Source organism: Chinchilla lanigera, unplaced genomic scaffold (genome assembly GCF_000276665.1).
Source record: "Chinchilla lanigera isolate Chin_1 unplaced genomic scaffold, ChiLan1.0 scaffold00101, whole genome shotgun sequence".
NCBI lineage: Eukaryota > Metazoa > Chordata > Mammalia > Rodentia > Chinchillidae > Chinchilla > Chinchilla lanigera.
Window position 1 is genome coordinate 7551505 of NW_004955502.1, and position 24425 is coordinate 7575929.

Here is a 24425-nt window from a genome sequence, read left to right on the forward strand (position 1 = left end):
AAAAAAATTGAGACAGCATCTCACTGAATTGCTAAATTGTCTGGGTTGGGCTTGAACTTGAGACCCTCCTGCCTCACCTTCCCAGAATGTTGGGGTACAGGTGTGTGGCAGATCTTGTCTGGCCCAACAGGTTGACATACTTTTTCTGTAATGGGCAGCTAGTAATTATTTTCGGCTTTGGATACCACATATTCTCTGTTGCAACTACTCAACTCTGCCTTGGTAGGGTGTCTTAGTTGCTTTTCTCATTGCCAGGACAAAGTACCTGATACCCACAAGTTAAAGAAAGAAAGGTTTATTGTAGTTCACAGTTTATAGAATTACAGTCCTTGTTGACTGGCTCCAAGGTAGTAGGGCAAGGCAGGAGGGGATGGGAGAGGGAAAACAGTCCATAGCATAGCAGACGGGGGATGGCAAAGCAGTAGCAGTGAGCCTCCCTTTCCCTTTTATTCCATCCAGTCTACAAGTCCTTTGGGTGGTGCCACCCACGCCCAGTGTGGGCCTTCCCATTGTCCACACGCAGAACTATGGTAAACCAGTGAACTAATTTGCTATCACACACTCTTAATCCCAGTATTATATACTCACGATCCAGCCAGCTCTCAAAAGCCCCACCTGTGAGTGCATAAGGCTTTAGGAAGGCATTGAGATGTAAGCCACAACATGGCAGAATCAGGCATAGACAACATGTAAAAGAAATAGTATGGTTTTGTTCCCCATAAGCTTTTTTATGGCACTGAAATTTGTATTGCATTTCATTTTATATTTGTACTTTTGATTTTTTCCCCTCAAATATATAATGTCATTATTGGCTGCCTACCAAATAAAAATAGTCAGTGGGCTGTATTTGGCCCATAGGCCATATTTCACTACCTTAAGTCTGACTCAGGGGATCTGGCAGCGTCTCTTCCTTATAATTGCTTTTTATGGTGTTTAAAGGACATATGTTTTAAAGGGAAAGAGAAATGCAACTTTTATCATCTCATAGATACCTTTGTATTTTAGGTCTAGCACCTTGGTTGTTACTTTATGAAGGAAATAATTAAAATGTATTTGTTTATCCAGTGATGAATATTCACTCACTTGTATTAAATTTATATTTTCAAAAAACTTTATTTCCCTGCTCCACTTTGCAGTAATAGCTTTTATTTTAAAACCTTCATCATAACACAACATTTATGATGACATTTTAAGTAGCAACTAAAATTGTCATTGGTGATATTGCATTTGGATACAGGCTCCAGAAAACTGGACAAAGAATGGCTTACCTTATTAGATGCTTATTCTGTAGTGAGGAAAAGTTAGAGTAGGCCGCGCAGGTAAAGCCTGGGCTGGCTGCTGTGAGTGTCACCGAGACCTGGACTCCTGCTTTCTGCTTGGCCAGGCGTCGTGTATGGTGCTTGTTTTCTTGTTGGTGAATTGGTTTCTGGACCATAGGCCCCATGTCTGCAGTTCCACAGGGAAGGGTGGAAGAGGGCGAGAGCAGAAGAGGGCAGTGTTTTCTCTCAGTTCCTGGACTGGAGCCCCTGTAAAACCAGCTGTCTTGCATCTCATTGGCCAGGACTGTATCCTGCGAGCCTCTTCAGCTACAGTCATTTGTGTAAAAAGGTTTCTGTAGCTGAGCACGCTGCTTTTCTAAACAAAGCAGATTTTTGCTACTAAAAGGAAAATTGATTACTGGGTAAACAGCAGTTGTCTGCATAGCTTGAATAAGAACCACATGTGAGTTGACAGGTGCCCCCTTGCATGGATAAATTGGCACTGACTGGTGTCCCGCAGTTTACTTTCGTATTTGCTCTGTGGACTTTTTAAAATCATCAGTTACAAGGTGTATTTTATTTAGAAAAGTTGAAGTGTGGGAAGAATGAAAGTCTTCCTACAAAGGAACTGGCTGTGTGCTGTTCCGTGAACTCTGGGATCATGCGCCGCACATGAAGTACCCTAGCTGCTTCCTGTTGCCCCTCGGGAAGCCCTTCGGTTACCTGGGGCACCCTGCAGCCCACAGTTCCAGGCCACGGCCGCTTCTGCTGATTTTAAAAACAGCTGGCTAGTGTGACTCACCTTCCTTCCTGATGCTAATGTCATAGACATCCCCGGGAAGATGTCCTTCTCTGATTCAGATTTCTCCCAGCTTCTGTATTTGCGTGTGTTGCTGTAGTGTTGGCTAATTCTCTATGGTTTTGGCTGCCTGTGCCCCTTCCCATTACTTCCCTTCGGTTATCTAGCCTTTCCTGTAAGGTAAGGACCCATGGAGACCGGTGACTAAGGAAAGGCCTTGAGTTGTGCTTTTAAAGTGGAGACACTCCTTGCATTTTACACTTTGCAATTCTCTGCTAGTCATCACCATGGTTAGTAGGAACAATCCTTTTCCTTCTGAGCATGGTTAGTACTGTTGATGTATTTAAATTTTAATATTGTATGATTATTTTTCACATGCAGTTTGGAGATAATGGTCACAAGGAGATAAGGAGGGAGTCGTGGCAGTGGTGGTGAACCATGTGTGCCAGCACAGGCTGTTACCACTGAAAGCTCTAAAAGGTTCACCCTCACTGGTGTATGGAATTTCATTATAGCAGCTGGAAGATACTTAGACAAATACTGCTTTCATTATTTTTAGTGATAAAAGTTACAAGTATCCTAAATATCCAGCAATAGAGTAGTAACTAACTGTGTTTGCGTATGATGGAGTTTTCAGGTGGGTATTAAAGTTCATACTTTTGGAAAGTGTTTCTTATCTGAGGATTGTATTAAGGTTAAATTGTTGACTGAATGGGCAGCACTGCAGTTCGTTTTACCAGTGTGAGCCTGTGAAGGGAAGTCCAGTTGTGCCATAGGCATTTGTAGTGATAAGTTTGTGTGTGGTGTGTGCATGTGTGTAGATCTGTGCGTCTCTGTGTGAACAGGGCAGGTAGGAGGGAAAGTAAGGAAACTGCATTATCTTCAAGTTTCCCAGTGATGAGAAAGGATTTTTTTTAGGATGAGTTTTTAAGTAGTCACATTTTTCAGTAAAAGTGGCTGTTATGTACATTATTTACAAAAACAAAGCTTGATTATGTATTAGTTTCATGTTTTTCACTCTAATAAACATTTAAAATAAGGTAGCTATGGAGCTGTCATATACACGGAAAGTCTGGGCTCATTCCTCCCAGTTTTGGCAGAGGCTGCCTGGCTAGTGGGATGATAGGTCATTGTTCTATGATTTCCAAAGCAAGTAACTTCTTTCATCATGGGAGAAGCTGGATCATGAAAGATACGCTAAGACATAATCCGTTAATACAAGAGCAGTGCATCTCCAGGAGAATAATAATGAGGAAAAAGACATGATTGTTTTCACAAGAACTCATACTAGCTGTAGGGTCATCAAAGTAGGTGGCCTCAGTTCCCTTGTCTGTAAAACAGGAGCAATAAAATCTTCCTTTAGGCTTTTAATGAGGAATTAAGTAGAATGGAAAATACTTTTTTGCAAGTTGAAGTTTCAAAATAATACAGTCGCATTTCTGAAATTGTGTTATTGGTTGGGGACAAGTTAACTTTTTCAGAAATGAGAAATAGCTTAATTGAAGAAGTCAGGATAAAGCTATTACCAATTTACATACATAACAATACGGTAATTTTCTTGTCTTACAGTATCACAAGGTTTAAATGCCTATTCTATTTTGCCAGCTTTTTGTGTCCGTAAGAAACATACTGTCTTATTATTCTTGAACTTCAAATCCTTTGCTTGAGAAGCATGTAACAGACTTGCATCCGCAGAGCCACGTATTATTGAGGCTTTTGGGGGGACTTTGAGAGGAAGGGGAGGCAAGAAGTATGTGAAAGATTGTTTTTCAGGCATTTTCTTTTCTATGTTGAGAGGTCTTTTCTGTTGAGAGATCAAAATGATTCTTTTCCCTGACTTTTATAAAATTTATTTTACCCGTTAAGCTTGTTCTTTGTGTAGATTGTCCAGAATCACTTAGAACAATCAAGTTTGTTTTATGTCTTAAATGCCATGTTGAAGACTTTGCGTATTGTCATCCCTCTTAGTTAACCCATGCCTTTAGGCAAGGAAGGTGGGTCACATCTGGAAGACCTGCAGATGTGTGGGCAGCTCCTCAGGAGCTGACCCCTGTGATGGAAGGAGGGACCTTGGAGGGTCAGAGGAGTGAAGAGCGTGAGTTGATGTTTATGGTTGTTTTTTAGCTGGCAGTGGAGAGCGTCTTCATCTTGGGAGTTGAAAGGTGCTCCCATGATGGTGGTTAGAGCAGTGGAGGGTGAAAGAGGCTGCTGAAAGAAGAAAAGCATTGCTGCTCCAGAAACCTATGAAGTGCTGGCCTCTTAGGGTGTGCTGTTCATGGTTAAGGCAGAGGGAGCAATGTCTCCTGGGGTAAAGATGGGATGGACAGTGGTTATGGCCCACGGAGGACTGAATCTGAGCCCCCTTGGTATGTGCCCCCAGGCATCCAAGTGGAAACTAGGTGGAAACATCACCGTTGGTCCTTGTCTTGCTTACTTTTCTCTCATTGCTGGGACAAAATACTTTACACCCAAAATTAAGGAAGGAAAGGTTTATTTCGCTTACAGTTTGTGGAGGTTTCAGTCCATACTTGGCAGGTTACAAGGCAGAGTGGCACATGGCAGAGGGCTATAGCTCATGGTGGCAGAACACAGCCAAAGCAACAAGCACCAAAGGGAGGAATGGCCGCAAGCAGCCTCTTCCTCTCCCTTACATATGCAAACTATCCACTCCAGGGCGGGTGTAGCTCTCACACCCATAATCAGTCAAACTCTAAAAGCCTGCCCCATGACCACATGAGGCTTTAGGGGGACACACAGACACAAACCATAACAGTCCTGTACGGAACACCAGTGAGTGGCCAGAACTGGGCGCCTGTGTAAAGTCCCCCTCGTATCTCTGACTATGAGAAACTGAATCCAGTTCTTTGTGGAAAAGCATCCTTATGGTTCCACATGAGCATTTCTCCTTGTTTGTCTTCTCTCTACAGATAAAGAAGAAGCAGCAGGATGTGGTTAGATTTCTGGAAGCCAACAAGATAGAGTTTGAGGAGGTGGACATCACAATGTCAGAAGAACAGAGGCAGTGGATGTACAAGAACATCCCCCCAGAAAAGAAGCCTGCTCAGGGAAACCCTCTGCCCCCTCAGATATTTAATGGCAACCAATACTGTGGAGTAAGTGGCTGATTGTTCTCCCATTCCTTCTGCATGGTACTCATTGCACATGGTCACCGTGTGTATTTGGGCTTCCTCCGGTGAAGACTGCATCCTCCTCACTGGGCCTGTTCAGCTCCACAGGCCCAGTGGGCTGGAGATGAGAGGGTACCTGAACCCCAGCCACAGACAGTACGAGTGCAGAGTGTTGTGTCGTTTGTGAACTTGAGTACACATGTGCCTCGGTCCCTCACTGCTTTGAAAGGGGACAGGACGGGAAGCTACATATGAGATAATAATGTGTTGTCAGTTTTAAAGTGTATCTTTCAATGATTCTGTTTTGGCGGGCAGAGTAAAAGAGGTAATTATTCTTGAATCTATAGCTCTGTGGGATAAGTAAGTACTGATAGCTGGTTATAAGCCAGAGTCCCTTTTTTATGATTATGCACAAGAGGGATCACTAAGAACATGTAAAGTCTATTAAGTGCTTTCCTGATTTGTGTAGCATATAAGAAGAGAAAGTCAATTTTATCTAATTGTCTACCTGTCTTCTTATTCCTTAGGTTAACAAATTTTGAGTAGCTTAGTGTTTGCCTCTTTCTCTCTCTCTCTTTCCCTTCCTCCCTCCCTCCCTCCCTCCCTCCCTTCCTTCCTTCCTTCCTTAATTGCTTTGTAGTTCTGAGAACGCATGTTGGCATTTATTTTGGGACTACAGTTCTTTTAAAGATGGCCCAGCGGAGGAGCTGTAGTGCTGAGGAGCTTGAGGCGAAGCATAGAGCTGGGCTGTCAATAGGATGGAGGAGAGAGCCCTCCCCCGAGGAGGAGCAGTTGGGATGCAGCTGTGAGGACACTGCACACAGTCTTCTGACCTGTAGCATTTTGAGTAGAATCCTAAACATGACACTAGAAATGACTTTGAGTTCTGTCACCACCTTATATTGGCTGGGACACCCTAGAATGCCACTCTTTAAGTCTTGGTCCTCTCCTCGTCAAGCAAGCGGTGTTAGTATCTGTCTTACCACGCAGGATGTTTGTGACTGTTTCTAGATCACTTCTTAAAAACAGAAGTTATTATTTTTGTGGGGTTTTTTAATATCATGATTACATAGTTTATTGGGGAAAGTACATGTAACCAAAGTGTACGCTATTCATGGTTACAGAGGATAGAAAATACACTGTTGTACCACAGTTAAAAATATTTGTAAACTGTGCAGGTCAGAATGAAGCTGTAAGCCACACAGTGCTAGAGAGCTTAAGCAAAAAATCAGTAGATTTTTTTTTCACTTCGTGTTTTGCACATGTACAAATGCCTTCACGCTAGTTGGGTATTTTGAGGTATAGTTTGTAGGTATGGAATTCCAGGTCTTAACTTCGCACTGATGCCCCCAGAACCCAGTCACCTTCTAAAAGCCCTACCTTTGAGCTCATGAGGCGTGGGGGGACATCCATGTGCAAACCCTAACACCCCAGTGCCCACTGCCCTCGTATTGTGCACCCAGCTCCTTTCTAACACCAATCATTACGTCCTGTTTCTCACTCAAAACTCCATCAGATGTGCTTGTTTTTACCGTCTCTAGCGACTATCTTTGGCCTTTACTCCCTGCCTCCATCTGCAGCAAACCTGTGCCCTTTTGCTGTTTCATTATGACGTTTACCTCTTAGAACTTTCCTTATGTCTTTGCCCTCACTTGGCTGTGAGTGCCTTGTCATGTTCTCTGACCTGTTTATCTTGGTATCTGGTAGCAGCATGGAACACGCTTGAAGAACGTTGGCTCTGAACGGGTGCCACTGGTGCAGGGTTGTTGGCCAAGGGAGGGAGCAAGCTGTGCCCTTGGGTCCTCCCGTGTTAGGGTCTGTGCATGTACTCTGTATAATTTGATGTGTGTTAGGCTAGACCCCGCTGTGTTCCTCTTTTATCAGCTTGATCAAAAGCAAGTTTACTTAACTTTCTAAACTTTTACATTGGAATATGGGAAATGATTTCTGTAGGAAAACTTACCTACCTCACCTGTACAATTTTCTTAGGAAATCTTTTATCTGAATTTGAGGTCCTTCTGTCTAAAAGATCAGTTATCTAATGAGTTATCAGGAGACTCTCCAGCAAATGTCTTACTGTAAATATTCTTATGTGGCATCCTCCCAGATACCAGGAAGGGAAGAGCAGAGTGGTGCAAACCTACGTATAGATTCTTCCGTATCACTCAGTACTGATCAGCTATATGCCCCAAAGCATACAATTCGATCAGATACTCTTTGCAATTTTATCTCTTCTGTAAAATTGTAGTTTTTATTCTTCTGTCTATAAATATTTAATCTGTCATTTTCACCTTGCTGAGATGTTTGCCTCAGTATCCTACAGCAATGAATCCTTGAGATGTGACTTTCATAAAATGACGACTTGTGCTGTGAATGTTGAAAGCCTTTGTCCAGGTGGTTTGGGGCCACCTCAGAACGTTTAGCAGTATATCTAAATAATGGCTACGGTGGTACTTGTTCTTGGTAGCATTCTTCTTTCATTCAGAGCTTTATGCAGTTACAGGCAAGGAAAAGTGAGCACTGCTGCTGTAAGACAACAAGGCCATGCTGAGATCAGTGTTAAGACAGTAGCCCCATCAGAGGAGGCTGACAAATGAAAAGTTGGTTTTCCTTTGCCCTTTTTTCATATGTGACCTCTCCTAATTCCCTCTTCATTAAGCTTTGCCTTGTCATTTTCTGAATTACTTCAGCTCTGTGTCTTGTATTTAATGTATATATTCTGTGATTTTACAACTTGAACAGTATGTACTTTGAAAAATGAAGGGAAGTTCGTGTTCTTACAGTTTCTCTCATTTCTCTCCATGCTCATACACAAATATACAGTACTGCTGAAGTTTATGTCATACTGTCTGCTGTAAGTATAACAGACACTATGTAAATGTCTTGTGTTATATATATTTATATCTATATAATATACTGCTACCTATAAAACTGCTTAGCAGTTAGCAGCCCCAAGGGAGGGCATATAATCCTATTTTACTGAATCCCAGTGGCTTAATGGAGAATGACAGAAATGTCAGTATCCAAGGAATCTTTAAGTGAAGTTTAACCATTTCACTTCCTCACCTCACACTTGTCTGGCAAATATAGAAGAGATATTTTCCTTTGTATTATTACTTATTTGCTTTCTAGAAAAATATTTTGTTAACATGGCATGCCCACCCAGTAAACTTCCTAATTTTTTTAAAAAGCCTGTTTTTTTTTTTTTTTTTTTACAAGTTGGCATTTTATTTATTTATTTATTTTATTTTAAAAATAAAAGGAGGAAAGCATTAACAGACAATCTTTTACAGAATAGCAAAAGAACAGTACAAACAATGTAGAGTTACAAACAATGTTTGTTGTATTACATATTGATAGCTTCAAAGTGGTTTCTCATGAAAACAAATAGAGACGTGCAATATTGATCAATCAAGGACTCATTATTTAGTTTCATTCTTAATGGATAATTTCATCAAATATAAAATTCTAAATTTAAAATCATTCTCTCAGGAAGCATTAGATCTTGTAGGTAAGTTATTTTACTTCTTTGTCTGGACTGAGGTTTTAGGGTTTTACTGTTTTTTGGTTCTGGGATTGATAGTTGGTAAGAATTTTCAGTCTGAAAATTAATATAGTTTTCATTTTAGAGAAGTTCTATTAATTCTTTTACTTTTTTTCTCGTCATTTCATTGCGTTTTTTCTTTACCTGCAGAGTGTTTTGTTTTGTTTTGGTGGTGTTTTACCCTTGTGTTCTAACTATCAATGCTTTTAGCCTGCCTACAAATTTCCATCTGTCTTGACACTGTACATCTTCAGAGGCATTTTTAAATTTTATCTTCTGGATCACTAGTTTGTTTTTCAGTCCTATGTCATTCTGTTATTTAATCTATTTGTAAAAATTTTAATTTGATAATCAAATTTGATTTTCAGGAGTCCTTTTGTTGCCTAATCACTTCTTTCTTTGTTTCTTTTTTTCAGTCTTTTTGAGGCAGGGTCTCGCTATGCAGTTCAGGCTGGTTTTGAACTCACTTTGTAGCCCAGGCTGGCCTTGAATTTTCAAAGATCCTCCAGCCTCAGCATCCTGAGTGCTGGGGTTACAGGCTTGTGCCACCATGCCTGGCCTAATCACTCTTAGAAATAATGGCTTGTGCTTGTTTGTGGATGCAGTGTCTTCTTTAGTATCTCCAGGGATATCAATTAAAAGGGTTTTTAAGGTTCTTGTGTTCTATTATCTACATTCGTTGGTTGTCATTTGGTCTTTCTCTTGGCCCTGGTTTGACTTTTCCCCAGACTGGCACATGCCTGTTTCCCAATGAGTAGGAGGGAAACAAGACTAATGGGCTGAGGACAAGCAGACCGGTACCCCGAATGAAAGAGTGTTACAAAGGCAGCAAGGGACCATGTGTAGCTTTCAGCGGATGCCTCGTGTGAGTTCCCCGTTTCTGTGTCTGATGGGAGTTCAAGGGTAGTCCAGGCTGAAGGCCCTGCTGCAGCAGGAGGCCACAGTGGTCTTTGGAGAGTGCTTCCTCAGAGGCCTGACCGCACTTCCCCTGCAAGGGAGGATGGCTGCGTGCCCATCTCCTCACTTGGATGTGCCCACCGTGCCCCTCCAGCTCACTGTCGCTCATCTCAGGCTTGTGGTTTCTGTGGGGCTTCTTTGCGAAGGAGTGTCCGGTGGTGTGGGGTGTAGTTTCCTCTGCTGTTTCCACTCTCAGTCCAGTTGTATTTGCTGTATATCTTGTCTTAGTTACTTTTCTTTCATTGCTGAGACAAAATACTCGACACCCAAAGTTAAAGGAAGAAAGGTTTACATATTTAGCTCACAGTTTGTAGAGGTTTCAGACCATAATCCAGTGGCTCCAAGGCAGGGTGGTACATGGCAGAGGGGCAACTGTTCATTGTAGCGGAAGACAACAAAAGCAACAAAAGAGGAGAGATGAACCTCTTTCTGTCCCTTATATTTTGTCTACTCTACAGGAATTAGGGCAGTGCCAATCCAGTCAGTGGACAGATCCAGCAGTCACCCACCCTTAATCTCGGATTCAGCCACCTCCAGAAAGCCCTATCTAAAACTGCATGAGGTTTAGGGGGACATCTACACACAAACTGTAACAATACTCATATGTATTTCTTAAGGTTTTATTGCCTGTTACGTTTACCGGTTGTAGCACAAATAATTTTCCTCTTCACTTTCAACTAGCACTTGGATAAGAGGTAGATGCCATGTGCTTGCACTGCCACTTTGACCCAGGACAGAAATAATAAACACGAATTATAAATTTGAAGTCCTCACCTTTGGACTCAGGTATATTTTGCTGTTTGACTTAACAATTGGGGCATGAAGCTGTTTAGATAACTGTATTGTACTTGGCTTACCAGGACTGAAGCTGACAACTGTTTTCTTTCTGCATCATGATTTCATGAAATAGAGTATAGCACTAAGGGTCCTTATCTATTAAATCAAGAAATTCTGCTCAGAGGCTGCCTTCAGGCTTGAAAGAAATTAGGCAGAAGGGATTCTTTGCGCTGTTTAAACAACAACAGCAATGAACCTGGTAGTCTTAAAAAAATTTATTTTAATTTTCTTCCTTTGAGTGAACCGGATTTACTTTGACTCATTTAGACTGATTGCTGCCACCATTTCCTTTCTGTCAACCTGTTTTGTTCCCTGCAGCCTTCTGTCTGGTTATGTCCTCGGTGCCTAGAAATAATACGGGTCTGTCACTTAGCCGTCAGTGCTGGAGCTGAGGGAAGCAGTGTAGCTTTTCTGCTGTGGGCCTTCCTGTTACCTTTGGAAACACTAAAAGGGCAAAGAACTTTAAGGTCCTTATCGCAAATGCTTGCTTAGTCCCTAATAGTCTAATCAGCATGTGCAGATAATACCCTTAAGTGAGCTTTGTGGTTGAATGAGACTATTGTTAGCTCCACCTGTTGTAGATTTTATCCTGAGCTTATAAATATCTCCAAGGTTGGTTTTCACTTGAACCCTAACAGAAGTATAGGTGATAGGAGACTTTTTCTTTTACGTTTTTGTTCTTTAATAGGTCTTCAGCTTGCTTTATCTTTTTTAAAATTACCACATCTAGATAAAAGTTTCCATAGTGAATAAGAATGCTAAGTTGTGCTATTATCTGTCTAGTCCAGAAGGGTTTTTTTTGTAAGGAACTGGCATTAAAAACAGTGACATTTTCATCTGTTGTCTTAAATATAATAAAAATGTACTGGCTTCTGAAACTGAGTACTTTAATCTTTGGCTATGTTTTGTGTGTTTGTATCCTGTAAAGCCCATTCAAGCTGATTTTTATATCCTGTTCTTATAGAAGGTCAGTTATCCTGAAACACGTTATCTAGAGGCATGTATTTAGAAACATATCTGGGAGAGTTTCTTTGAATATAAGGCATTCAACAATGCTGTTTAGAAATCTTATATGAGTTTTAAACTGTAATACTTTTAAACTTTGTAGTAGGAATGCTGATATAGTAAAAAAGTATACACTATTAACCTGAAATAGGAGACAAATTTGTTAAGAATTTTTTCTCTTAATTGGAGAATATTATGCACTAAGGCTGTAAGAAGCCATATCTTAATAGGAAATGATTTTTAAATTCCTAAGACTGTTACTGATAGTTTCATGTAATACAGTTTAACTCTGAAAGTTGATATTAACTGTTAAGAGGCTCTACATTTTAAAGTATCAATCATCTACTTTTTACCCAAACATGACAGAGAAAATAGTTTGACTTCTTGCATAGTTTAGGATTCAACAGGATTTACTCAAAACTATGCTTGTAGCATAATATTACTAAAAAATGACATCAGTCATTAAGACACAGTTTATTCATCCACTTCACACAGATTTTATTAGGTAATCTAATATGTGCCAGGTACTAATCTAATGTGGACTTTTAAAAATGATTTTCTGTAAATTACTTTGCAGTTAAAGTTAGTTACCAAAGTTTGTATTTTTCACTCCCATCTAAGGAGTTAATTACTTTAAATGAACATTTCTAAATTCTTGAGTGGATCTACTTGAGTATTCAGATTAAGAAACCCTCCCTGTGATGTTAGGGATATGGTTTTGGGTTAAAAGTTCAGAAAAAAAATAGTGCTTAAAATTTATATGACAGAAATAGTTTAATACAATTTTTTCTTTTTATAAATTAGAAATTTATCATTCTGAGATTGCTAAATAGCTGACATTTATAAATACCTTTGTTGATAACTAAAACTTATAAGAAGAGTTTTAGTTCAATGGATAAATGGTTTGTTGATAATTGTCTTAGTTACTTTCTCATTGCTAGGACAAAATACCTGACACCCACAAGTGAAAGGAGGAGAGGTTTATTTCACTCACGTTTGCAGAGGTTTCAGTCCATAGTCACTTGGCTCCAAGGCAGAGCAGGAGGGCAGGATGCAGGGAATGTATACATACACATTATCTCCAGGCCATATCCACAGAGACCCACCTCTTCTACCAGAGTTCATCACCAGCGTCACACCCAGCTATAATCCCGTCAGTGGGCTAATCCAGTATCTCACACCCCGGATCCATTCACCTCCCCAAAGCCCCACCTATATGCACATGAGCTCTGAAGGACATCCAGATATAAACTATATCAATAATGTTACGTATTGTCTCTACCAGTATATATTTCATAGGTATTATAGATCTGAAACTTGCATATGAGTTTCTTATTTCCAGTTCTGAGATTTGAGTAACTATTTTAAATATAAATACTTAAACTTGAAATATAAATCTGTCTCATTACAAATTGCCTCACTTTCGTATTATCACTACAATCCTTTTGAAGTAGAATTCATACCATATTTATAGAGATTGAATTACTTCTTATTTTTATTTCTTACATTATTAGTTTTTCTATTCCTGCATTTCATACTGACATCAGGTTTTTAGCCTTGGACACAGCTATGGTGCACTGAAGAGCAGCTCTACTGAAAGCAGCATTGTTTCTTAGGAGTATAGAATTCTGAGGGACTTCGGTGGGACCTGACACAGAGAGGAAGGAAGTTTTCGGAAGTTAGCAGGTCATCAAGTCATGTACGTCACACTGTAGGTTGCTGCATGTTCCACCCAGTTGGTGATGACTGAGCATATGTCCCATTGTTTCTCAGAAACAAATCTGTGAACCTGGCAGTGGTCAGTGCAGGTGGAAATATAAGACCTTTATTTTCCCCCTAAAACTGATGAATTAGTCAGAGTTACACACTAGATAGGTGAGGCTTTTTATGCCATATTAAGGAGTTTAGTCTGCATTGTAAAAGCAGTGAGCAGTCTTGAGGCAAAGGATTTAAGCACAGAGTGATAGGATCAAATTCACAGTTTTCAAAAATCAATCTGTCCTCCCAGGTGGTACCAAGTAGGAGTAGGTTAGATTAGGCAGGGGCTCATAGATGGGGTCTTATTCTAGACCTTCAGCTTGGATTGGGAGGATGGGGACAGATACAGAACAGTTGAGAGGTTTAAGGGCTAAATAGTACCATAGTTGAGGAAAAACAGTCTAAAGATGCCTTAGCTTATGACTTACAGAGCTCATAAAATTGGGTGGGGGGCATTTTCTGAAAGGTCTACAGCGTGCAGTGCAAGATCACGAATTGTGACTTAAACCCATTGTGTTTACGAGTATAAACATTTTGTTGCTTATGGGACCAGAGCCCAGCGCTGGAAGGTGTGAGACTGAGTAGAGGCAGAACACAGCATAGAGAAGAAGTGCTTCGTCTTGGACACTTTCGTGTAGTGGGTGTCTAAAGCATGGTATTAATTCAGCCACTGTTTAGCCTCTGTTCTGCTTACCACACAGCATTTGTTGGAGAACGTATTGAACAGGATTATTTCTTGAACCTAGATTCAGTTTTTTTCCATCCTGTCAGAGGCACTGTAATTCTTACTTCGCCCTCATTCCCACATATAACCCACAGCCGAGTGTCAGTTCTGCCTTTGAAATGTGTCTCCAAATCTTTTCTCAGCTTACAAAGCCTGGCACACGCGGGTCCCAGTCAGTGCTGCTGACTTGCTCTTCATTACTGCTGCCTCTTGCCCTGGGTGGCGCTGTCCCAACCTTTCATGTCGCTACCTCTACTCCTCCTTCTGATTTCAGCTAAGGTGCTGAGCCCCTCTTCTCAGACATGTGACTCTGTCTTGGTTTGGTCGAAGAAGGCCTCTTGGTAGGGCTGAGCCTAAATCACAGAAGCAGTAACCAATACAAAACCTTAAATTAATAAGATGACGAAATTAAAATCACAGCTGCCTTCAAAATCATGCAACTTTATCTGCTGAAGATTTTGGACAAAAGGGTCTGTCCACAGATCCAAATAATGCACAGAGGTGTTACCAAAGGAGGCATGTACTGCAGGAAACAGACCTCTGAGTAACTCATTCACTTAGGTTTCTAGACTGTTGCGGAGGGGCTTTTGGCCCAGCTCAGCAGTGCATTCATTAGGGCTTCACATCTGCAGCTTGCAGGCTCCCCTGGGCCTACAGAGTACAAAAGGTGGCATTCCAGGCCAGGGAACACGGCCCCAGACATCAGCAGTCTCACCTCCCAGCTGTCAAACTTGGGTAGCATACTTCTTTTCTGAGAGCTCTAAGTCAGTGGCTGTGGTGAAGATTAAATACATTGTGTTTGTAAGACACCTGCGGCCTAAAAGTAACCAGCCATTGTCTGCTTACAGTATTTATTCTCAGGATACATTTATCAAAATACCAAATTTTAAAACTGCTTTACATCAACTTAGAAGGTAGGTAGTATGATACGTATGCGTACTTTTGAAAAGTACTGACCGATTTCTCATCGCCTTCTCTCGTGACAGCAGGAAGAGAAAAATGATTCTGTCTAAAGCAAAGATAAATGTTATAGAGAACGTAGTTTGCTTTAATTTTTATTTGATCTTTTTATTTTCGCTGATGACACAGTCTCAAAGAATGTGGAAAACTTCAGAAGCAGAGTAGAAGCACTCACTTTGACCCACAGAGACCTTTGAGACTTTCTGTTTACCCAGTGGGTTTGTGTGTTTGCTTGTTTGAAGTCCTGGATAGCAAAATACCAATGTGGAATTGGGAGGCAGGCTTCCCTATTGAAACCTAGAGCCAAACCCTAGGTCTGAGTGATTTCACACAGGTAACGGTTAGTTCAGCACATGAGGAAAAAGAAGTGTGTTCCCGATTCATTTCTGTTGTCAATGCTTTGCATTGCAATTCCGTCGCATGGGTTTTGGATTATAGAGTTGTCACTTCATCGTTATCCACAGGAACTTTCAGGCTCTCCCAAATTAAATCCAGTAGGCGTGTGAAGCTGTGACCTGGACAAAGCAGTATTGGCCTTTTACTCACATGAAAAGTTTGTTGAAAGCACTTATTGTAAAGATAATTGTTTGTTTTTGTTTATCGGTTTCATTTTTCCTTTTTTCTAGGATTATGACAGTTTTTTTGAATCGAAGGAGAGCAACACAGTCCTTTCATTCTTAGGCTTGAAACCCCGCTTGGCATCAAATGTAGGTTACTTTTTTCTTATTCTTTGTTTAGAATTCATCTTTCTTAAATTATTAGGAATTAAGGTTGAAAGTGCTAAAGGGATGCATATACTATAGTTTCCTAAATTTTTAGTTTTTCACATACATAATTCTGAACTGTCTAGTATTAAAATATATAAATAAACCATTTCTTCTTAATTTTAAATTGTTGCTATAAATTTAATTATTAATTTACTTATAATTTCTGCCTGTTTTTCCAAGAAGAATTTCAGGAAGCAAAAAGTAGTAGCTCTTTTTACTTTAAATTGTACATTTACATTACAGCTCACTGTCTGTGTCAGTGGGTTCCACATTCATAGGTTCAACCAACTGTGGATCAAAAATTCTTTAAAAAGTCACATCTGCCGGCGATATAGCTCAGGGGCACAAGCGCCTGCCTGGCAAGCATAAGGTCCTGAGTTTGATTCCAGGTACCTAAATAAATAAATAAATAATAAAATAAAAGGTCACATCTGTCTTACTAAGCATGTGCAGATTTTTCTTGTTGTTATTTTGTGAGCAGTATAGTATAACACCTGTTTACATAGTGCTTGCACTGCATATACGTAATCTCGTGATAACTTGATGTATACAGGTATGTGTTGTATCCATTTTATCTCAGAGGCATGGGCACCTGCATATCTGATGACCTCACAATTGCAGGACAGCTTTACTTTCAGTCTCTTGCAATAGCAGAATCAAAGCCATATCTGAAAGGTCTTCTGTTTGTTTAACTTACTTACGTTGCACAAAAGGTGGTCTGCAGTAACAATGGTCAGCTTTGAAGAAAAATGCTGTAATCCTAAGTCAATCATAGTATTTTAAAAGCCTCTTAAGTCTTTTGTCTTTGGGGAGCCATAAAGGACTCAAATTCGTCTCTTGTTTAGGTCTAGAAAGTAGAAATGATGTATATTTCCACAATTTTATTAACCACATGGATTTGCTTTCAAGATAAAATTGGTATTTATTAAGTAATATTTTGATTTATTTTTTTAAAAAACATTTTTTTTCAAATTATACAAGTAGCCTGAGTTCATTTAAAAAAGTTAAGAAAATACAAAAAAATACAAAGTATTTTGTTTTTTAGAACAAGAAGGGACTACCCAGAACTAACCTCATTGAATTTCTGCACATTTCCTTGCACTGTTTATGTATACAGTAATTAAGGTTTTGACTGTATCTAAAACTGAGACTGGAATCTGATGTCAGTTTTTAACACAATTGAAGTGGAAGTGCATTACGGAACTTTCTTGTCTGTAATAGGTCTTTTGAGGCTACACAGGCTTTGCACCCTCTCTAGAACACCTGTGGGAGGAAGGCAGCGACTACCAGTATTATAATTGCTCCACCTACATTGTGGAGCAGGTGTAAAATCTTGCTTTATTTTTACATCAGTAAGTCCACAGATGGTTGTGAGTAGTTTTTGCACATGTTTTAAGCAGAGGCAAAACCCACACATAAAGTATTTACTGGTTCTTAAAACTATTTTTATAAAGATAGAACATTTGGATGCTTGTTAGGAAAATTAAGAATATTTTTTTATAACATGCTTCATCCAAAGATACCAGACCATCCAGATTTATCTTCAAAGAACTATAAGAAACTGGGGTAGGGGTTATGTAATGGATGCATAAATCCAGTAGGTATCATTGTCTGTGTAAAAACCTGTTATACAATACTATACGATTCCCATGTTTGTTGCATTTCCCCAAAGGTGGAGATTCCCTAGAGAATCTCCATGCAGGCTGACATTTTCTGAGGGTGGGGAGCTGTCATGTCCCCATGCCCACAGCCACTGCCAGGATTCAGTTCCTCAAGGCTGTGACATCCGTGTTCTCCTCTTCAAACCAGCCAGGAGAGAAAGCCTGTTCCCAGCTGCATCTCTACACACAATGGTGCAAGGACATAGGGCAGGAACCTCCCTGGGACAAGAGACCAGGAATTCTCTAGTCGTAATCCATACCTGTTACCCACTAAACGTGAAGTGTCCTTTTCCCCACCCTCTCCTGCCAACAGTCTGTGGGAGGCCCCTTCCCTTCCCTTCCTCCTCTCATTGTAAGGCCCAGGTGCCCTGCAACCGCAAAGATGCACTCTGCATCTCCCAGAGAGAGAGGAACCACCACCCAGGGCCTGCGCTAGAGACCAGGGGGAGGTGCCAGACCCCACCCACCCAGCAAAGCCAGTCAAGTTTGCCTCTTCTCCCTTGTTAATGGGTCAGTTCGCGCTCCACCAGAGCTGTGTCCACTCAGTGTTTCTTCTGCACAAGTTGAAATCTCCACCCCATTTCCTCTTCCTTCTCAGTAAAGTTTTGCCTGTAAATTCATGCTATTTCCTCAGATTTTAATTTCTCTTAACACAGAAGCGAGCTCCCATGCATGCCGTACGTCATCCAAGACATTTTGGTGTGTTCATTCTGAGAACCTAACCATGATTTTAAAAGATGTTTTATATCACCAGGTTCTGCATTGACTGGCTATGTAACAAAAGTGACTGAAATAATGTCTACATATCTATATCTCTATGTGTATCTGTCTAGTATTTTTTATTTCAATAGTAAATTTAGTAACATTTTTCCATTTTATTCTGTGCTGTTTTATAAATTTTATTTTTAATAAAACTTTATGAAACCAAAAACCTGCCAGGCGTGGTGACACATGGCCTGTAATCCCAGCACTCAGGAGGTTGAGGCAGGAGGATCCTTGTGAGTTCGAGACCAGCCTGGGCTACAAAGTGAGCTTAAGGCCCACCTGAACTGCATAGCAAGACCCTGTTTCAAAAAGACAAAAAATGAAAGAAAAAGAAAAAGAAACCCAAAACCTGCATACCACACAATTTATAAACTTAAAATGTAAGATTCAGTAGGCCCCAGCACACTGGAATGTATGGATCTATAAAGTATACGTTCTTACATGTGTGTGCTCGTGTAAGAGCACAACGTTCTTACATGTTGTGCTCATACTGTTTAAGTTGGTAATGAGGCCAGTGAAGTTGGCTTGACTTCCGTCAACCATTTCCAAGGCAGGAAGGGCCAGAGCATCCCAACCCACTGAGCTCAGCACTGCAGGTGGCTGAGTCATCTGTCCTGGGCTGGGGCACTTGGGACCAGAGCAGAGGTCCGTGGTTCAGTGTCTGTGCTGCTCATCCTCAGAACCACTAAGGACCGTAAAGGTTAATAGCAGCTCATGTTTCGTCTTTGTATGAGAGAAGTGAAAATATCTATAAGAACAGTTCTGCATTTCCCCCCTTTCTGTGACTTATTCTTTTTACCTCAGTAGTAATTCACTGTACAGTCGTAGTCTAAGGCTTTGACTTCGTATTCACAGACTTAATGTATTGGAGGATGAAGCCCCCACCCTTCCTACTCCTGCTGTGAGGGGCAAAGCTGGAAAGCCACAAAGGAGGCATCATGAGAACCCGTAATTGCTCTGTACCGTGGGAAAGGACATTCATGGCCCCACACACACAAGCACAGAGAGGACTGGGTCTGGGCTGCTCCCCAGCAGACATGACTGGGGAGTGAGGGAGTTTCCAAATGATGGGCTGCAGGCCACGTTGACTCTGCATATATTGTTTGACCTGCACAGAATTTTTGAAAATAAAAGTAAATGCATTGTAATATGTAAAAGACTGCTCACGTTTCTTAAAGATGGAAGTTGTGGAAACTCCAGGGTCAGGGGAACGCTTTCCCTCATGGATGCCTGGATCCAGGGTAGTTCTCCCCCTTGGTACATGCCTAACCCCAGCGAAGGAGGCCTTCTCACTGCTGCTTTCCACGTAGAAACCCATCAAGTTTGTTATTTTAGTAGTCTCCAAGCAGAGCCTGTTGTAGAAATTTCTGCTTCCAGGTCCCTGTCACGTAGCAGTGATACTCAAAATGTGTAATAGCTGGCAAACCTGCACACTGGCCAGCCAGAGCTGGAGCGAGTCCTGCAGCTCCTGGGCCAGGTCACAGTCGTTCAGTGATTGCTCCTGAGAGGGGATGGAGTGGCATTTGGGCAACTGGAACAGTGACTGTTGACTAACAGACATGTCCACACCAGTGCTGTCCCTCACCTGGGGTCACCATTGACCCACACCTCTTCTGGCCCCTCAGTGTGATAACACTTATCTGCCCGGAGCTGGTTCCCTTGTGAGACAGCCAGCAGTCTGCTGAAAGCTGTTATATTTGGTAGGTTGGATGGGTGTGATGTAAATCTGGGCTCTGATCCTAAAACCCAGGAGGTGCTCTTATTAATCGTATAGGGATGATGTATTACGATTTCCAACGTGTATGTTCCTGACATTTAAAAAAGTCACTACCAAAGGAAAATGTTCTTGTCAGTGCAGTTCAATCCAATAACTGGTGCCTTTTTTTCTTTTGACAGGCAGAGCCTTAGGAGGGAAAAGTGGGAGGTGATGGAGATGCATTTGGAACAACACCTCCTGGTACCCAGCATACACCTGCTTACCTAACGCATCACTGTGACAGAGGCCACATGCTCCATCAGTAACTTTGCTTGCCATGGAAATGGTGTCTTGGAAGATGTGGGTATAATGGGACTTGCATGATTGCTTTAAACCAAATCAGGACTGTGGTGGGTTTGGAATTTTTTTCTTCTTTTCAGATTGACCTGCAGTTGTCTCACCCGAAAGTACTGTTACCTATGATAGGTGTGCTTCTTTTAGTAACTGATATATAAGCAGGGACACCATGAGGGAGAAAATGCTGGATCTGCCTGTGTTGTAACAGATAATGGTGTTATAACAGCTCACTTCTTTGTGAGCTTCCTAGATTGCATCCTTGACATTATCTGCCAGGCTATTAGAATCTGAAAGAGAAAGAAAAAAAGCAGTGCTGGTTGAAAAAGACCATTGAAGATTTTTGCTGCAGAACCACAGACATCACTCTTCCAGTGCGTTATAACAACACGTTGAAAACATTGTTCTAGAGTTTGTTTTTTTAATGGAAAACTCTTATCCCCATGAATCCTCGAAACTCCTGCACACTTCCAAAATCATTGTTGTATTATAAAATCATTGCCACCAAGAAATGAAAATAATTGCTAGTTTGGAAAATATATGCTTCTTTTATCTCTTGCAAGGGGGAAAGTTTCACCTAAACATACAGGACTGCTTGAAAGATACATTTTAAGAGGTGCACAAACTGGATAGTAAATTTATAGGGAAACTGTCAGATCAGTATCTGAAGGCAGTTTCAGCTGTAGCAATTCATATATACATAAGTGCACATATATTTTTAAAATGCAGCTCCCCTAATAGCTGTGTATTCTATTTTGTGAAGGGATTCTATTTTTTTGAGAAAGGAAGATCTCAGTTAGATGTATTTTATGAACCCTTGATGAGGCATATTAAACTAATATTGCTGTACAATTAATTTTTTTTTCCTGTGTTACTTTTCATTGTTCCTCTACTTGGCTAATGTTTTTTCCAGTACACAGTCTTGGACTTTTCCGAGTAGTACAGAAACACGTTCTTGTTCCTTCTATAAGTAGAGTGAGGGTCCAGAGCAGTGAGTGTGAGGAAGGGCTCTCCAGAAAGTAGCTCTGAATTGCACTTGGCGAGCAGAATCTCCCCCAGCTGCAGTGGGTGCTGATAAACACTGAACATGTCTACTTCAGTAGCGCAGAGACTATTTTCTGTGTCCTTACATTTTTTTAGAGTTTGAAATTGCCAAACCTGGGAACACCCTTGACTAGGATAAACTCAAAGGGTTGACTACAGTACTGAACTATTCCAGCCATCCTGATGCTAGTCCTTTTAGTACGATTGTGAGAAGGAAATTTATGAGAGCAGATGAGTTAGAGCCCCCTCCCCCATCTCCCACTTCATGCCTTGCCAGGTGTAGACATTCCGTAAAACTTTCTGAGTGCTAAAGCTGAAACCCCTGAGACTTACAGTCCAGATTACAATCAGAAGAGCAAGACAGAGTTCTTCTGGCCTAGAGTCCACAATTTTCTCTCCCAGGAAAGTTTTATGTCAAATCATGGATGTTCCTGATTAGTTGGTGTTAAAACAAGATCCAGGTCAAATTCCATTTTTTAAATCCCAGGAACTATCCAGGAATTTTTTTTTCCTAACTGGATATTGTGTTTGAGTATGTAAGTCTTCTGAGAATACTTAAAGTTTCTTTTTAAGATTCAACAGTTTTAAAAATTGTTGTGTTGTAATTCCCCACCTTGCGTTCTACTCTTACGAATGAGTGCTGAAGACCAGTTTGGTAAGATTAAAACTTTGTAAGTTTTGGGATCATAGGTCAATACCATCCTTGCTAGACAGAGGAAGTGACCCAGATTTTCCTTAGTAACTTTTGGATTAACCACACATACCTAGTATGAGTATATTATACCGGATGGATAACAGTGCTAAAGTACTACAATTTTTATGTATCATCTTCTTATCACAGTTTTTTGTTTGTTTTTGGATCATCAAAGAACTACAAGAGAATAGCCTTCAGGACTTCCTGTACTTGTTACGGAGGAAGAACCACCGCAGTGGTATTTACTGAGGTAGCCAGGCCCCGCAGAGTCCCGAAGCATTGCCCTTGGGGACCATTCCATGTTCAGAGAATATTGTGTCCTTACTTGTATTCTTTTACCAGCTGAATTCCAAAAACGAAATAATGATTTTTTTCTTATTCCCTTGAACTAGCTGCCTTTATTTAGATTTTGATAATCACAGTCTTAAAAACCTAGGAAAGAAGTGGATTTGTAGGCAAACATGTAACATCAAGGGCATTCCAGGCAGAATTTTAATTTCCTGTAGTAAGCTTTTTGGGACAAAGGAAGCATGATACGAAAAATCAAAATATGCCATTTATAAAATAGATAAAATATAGAGTGCCATCCTGCTAGGTGTATGCAGACAAGAAGAAAAGTAGTTGGGAAAATACTTCAAATTCTGGTATTTTATTAAAATCAAAGGGAAGAAAAAGAAGATATTTTGCCCCTGGGCTCTAATATATTTTAGGTTTGTTTCTGTTTTATAGATTTAATTCAACATTCATACCTAGATGTTTTTATATTACATGAGTTTAATAATGAACTAAACTTGTTTTTGATTACTGAAAGGTACCAAAGGTCTTCCTGTTTCGATTGTTTCATTATGTTTGATTTTATTGTGGGGTTTTGCTTGGTTTAACAGCTTCTCTTAAATGTCAGAACCCACTTCTGTCTGTATAATTATTGTTTTTAGATTTCAGTTTGTATGTGTTTGTCTCTAAAGGCATTGGTGAAATCACAGATGTTATGTTAAGCATTAAAGGGGAATAAATTCCAGAAAAGACACATTCTGAAAGTGGAGTTTCTGTTTCCGGCCATTTCTCAGACTGTCCCTAGTTCCAGTTCTTGGTTCAGCTGAATTCTTTCTGTTTAGGTGAGAAGCTGCTCCCCTCCATGAATCCCATGCATGAGAACTGCAGATTCCTTGGTAAAAACACAGGCATTATGTGACCGCTGAGGAGCCTCATGTGTGTCACGGGAGTCGTGCCAGATAATGGCCAGGCCACGGGTGCAGCGAAGCACCAGCATGGGAAGGCTTGGATGGCCAAGTGCAGCCACACCTGCTGGGTGTGGCACTTTGTTGCTTGCAAAAGCAAGGTCAGGTGGCCAGGACTCCTTTGGTAGGTTCCCTCTGAGGAAGCTGCTACCTCTGGAAGCAGAAGAAAACATTTTTAAAGGGAGTGTTGAGCCTGATCTCATCACTGTGCTATTTCAAACTTTTAAACCCTCAGGAACGGTAGAGGAAAGGTTCAAAGGGAACAAACTGTACATTTGCACAAATGTACTAAATCACAAACCCAGATAAGCAAAGTGGTCACTGCCTGCTTGTGACCCAGATGGCCAGACTTTTCCTAGGTCTGGAAATGCCTGTCATGTTAATTTGGTCATCCTTACCATCCGCATGTATTGAGCCCCTAGAATGTGATGGTTCCCCAGAGGAGGACAGTAGTGTCCATCATCAGGGATGAGAGAAGTGAACACAGATGCAGCAGTTACAGCAGGAGTCAGTGAAAGAGTTAAATTCTAACACTTCAGGCTACGGTACATCATCTCAAACGGTGTCTATAATCCCTTTGTTGCTGCCGTTGTTAAAACCATCCCAGCTTTTAAAATTTCATATATGTACAGATGCATTCATGTGCATTGTATGTATTTATATGCTAAAGTATAAAGAGTAGTAACGACAAACAAACCCTGTGTGTGCCTGCCGCTACCTATGCCTTTCCTTTGGGGCACTGTGCTCTCCCTGCCTGTCTGATCCAAGTCCCATCTTGTGCTTGTGTTGACCGTAGCCTTCCTGTCCTTGATCATTCTGCTTCCATGTATGTATACTTAAAGGGTAATAAATGGAATTAAACCAGATTTTTTGTCATTTCCTTTTGATGTTCATAGCAGTGGGAGATTTTACTGCTAAACATTTTTCCATTGTACAAATATAGTTTTTCCCTTCTCCAGTTACTAATTATTGAACTGTATGTTTGTTTGAAGTAGATAAAGGAAATGTTGCTATGAAAATTCTTTTATGTGATGTCTGGTGCACAAGAGTGGGTATATACCTTGAAGAGAACTCGGGTTGGACCGTAGAAGCACATTCTCAGCTTTAATAGATAAAGTCAAATTCCTTGCCAAGGCGATGTTCCTACCACTATACCACAATGTTTGGACCTCTAGATCCCAGCCAGCCTTCGGGATGACCAGAGTAAATTGCTGCCAAGCTGAGGAGTATAAAAT

The 24425-nt window shown here is 40.7% G+C and overlaps 1 protein-coding gene across 1 annotated transcript in view; it reads left to right on the forward strand.

Moving 5' to 3' along the window:
• Positions 1-24056, forward strand: part of Sh3bgrl2 (SH3 domain binding glutamate-rich protein like 2) — a 58095-nt gene extending 34039 nt beyond the window's left edge. Inside the window, exons 2-4 of the mRNA XM_005406914.2 lie at positions 4986-5171; positions 15598-15678; positions 20061-24056. Coding sequence (XP_005406971.1) covers positions 4986-5171; positions 15598-15678; positions 20061-20072 — 279 coding nt within the window. The 3' untranslated portion in view covers positions 20073-24056. The remainder of the gene's footprint in view (positions 1-4985; positions 5172-15597; positions 15679-20060) is intronic.
• The last annotated feature ends 369 nt before the right edge of the window (positions 24057-24425 follow it).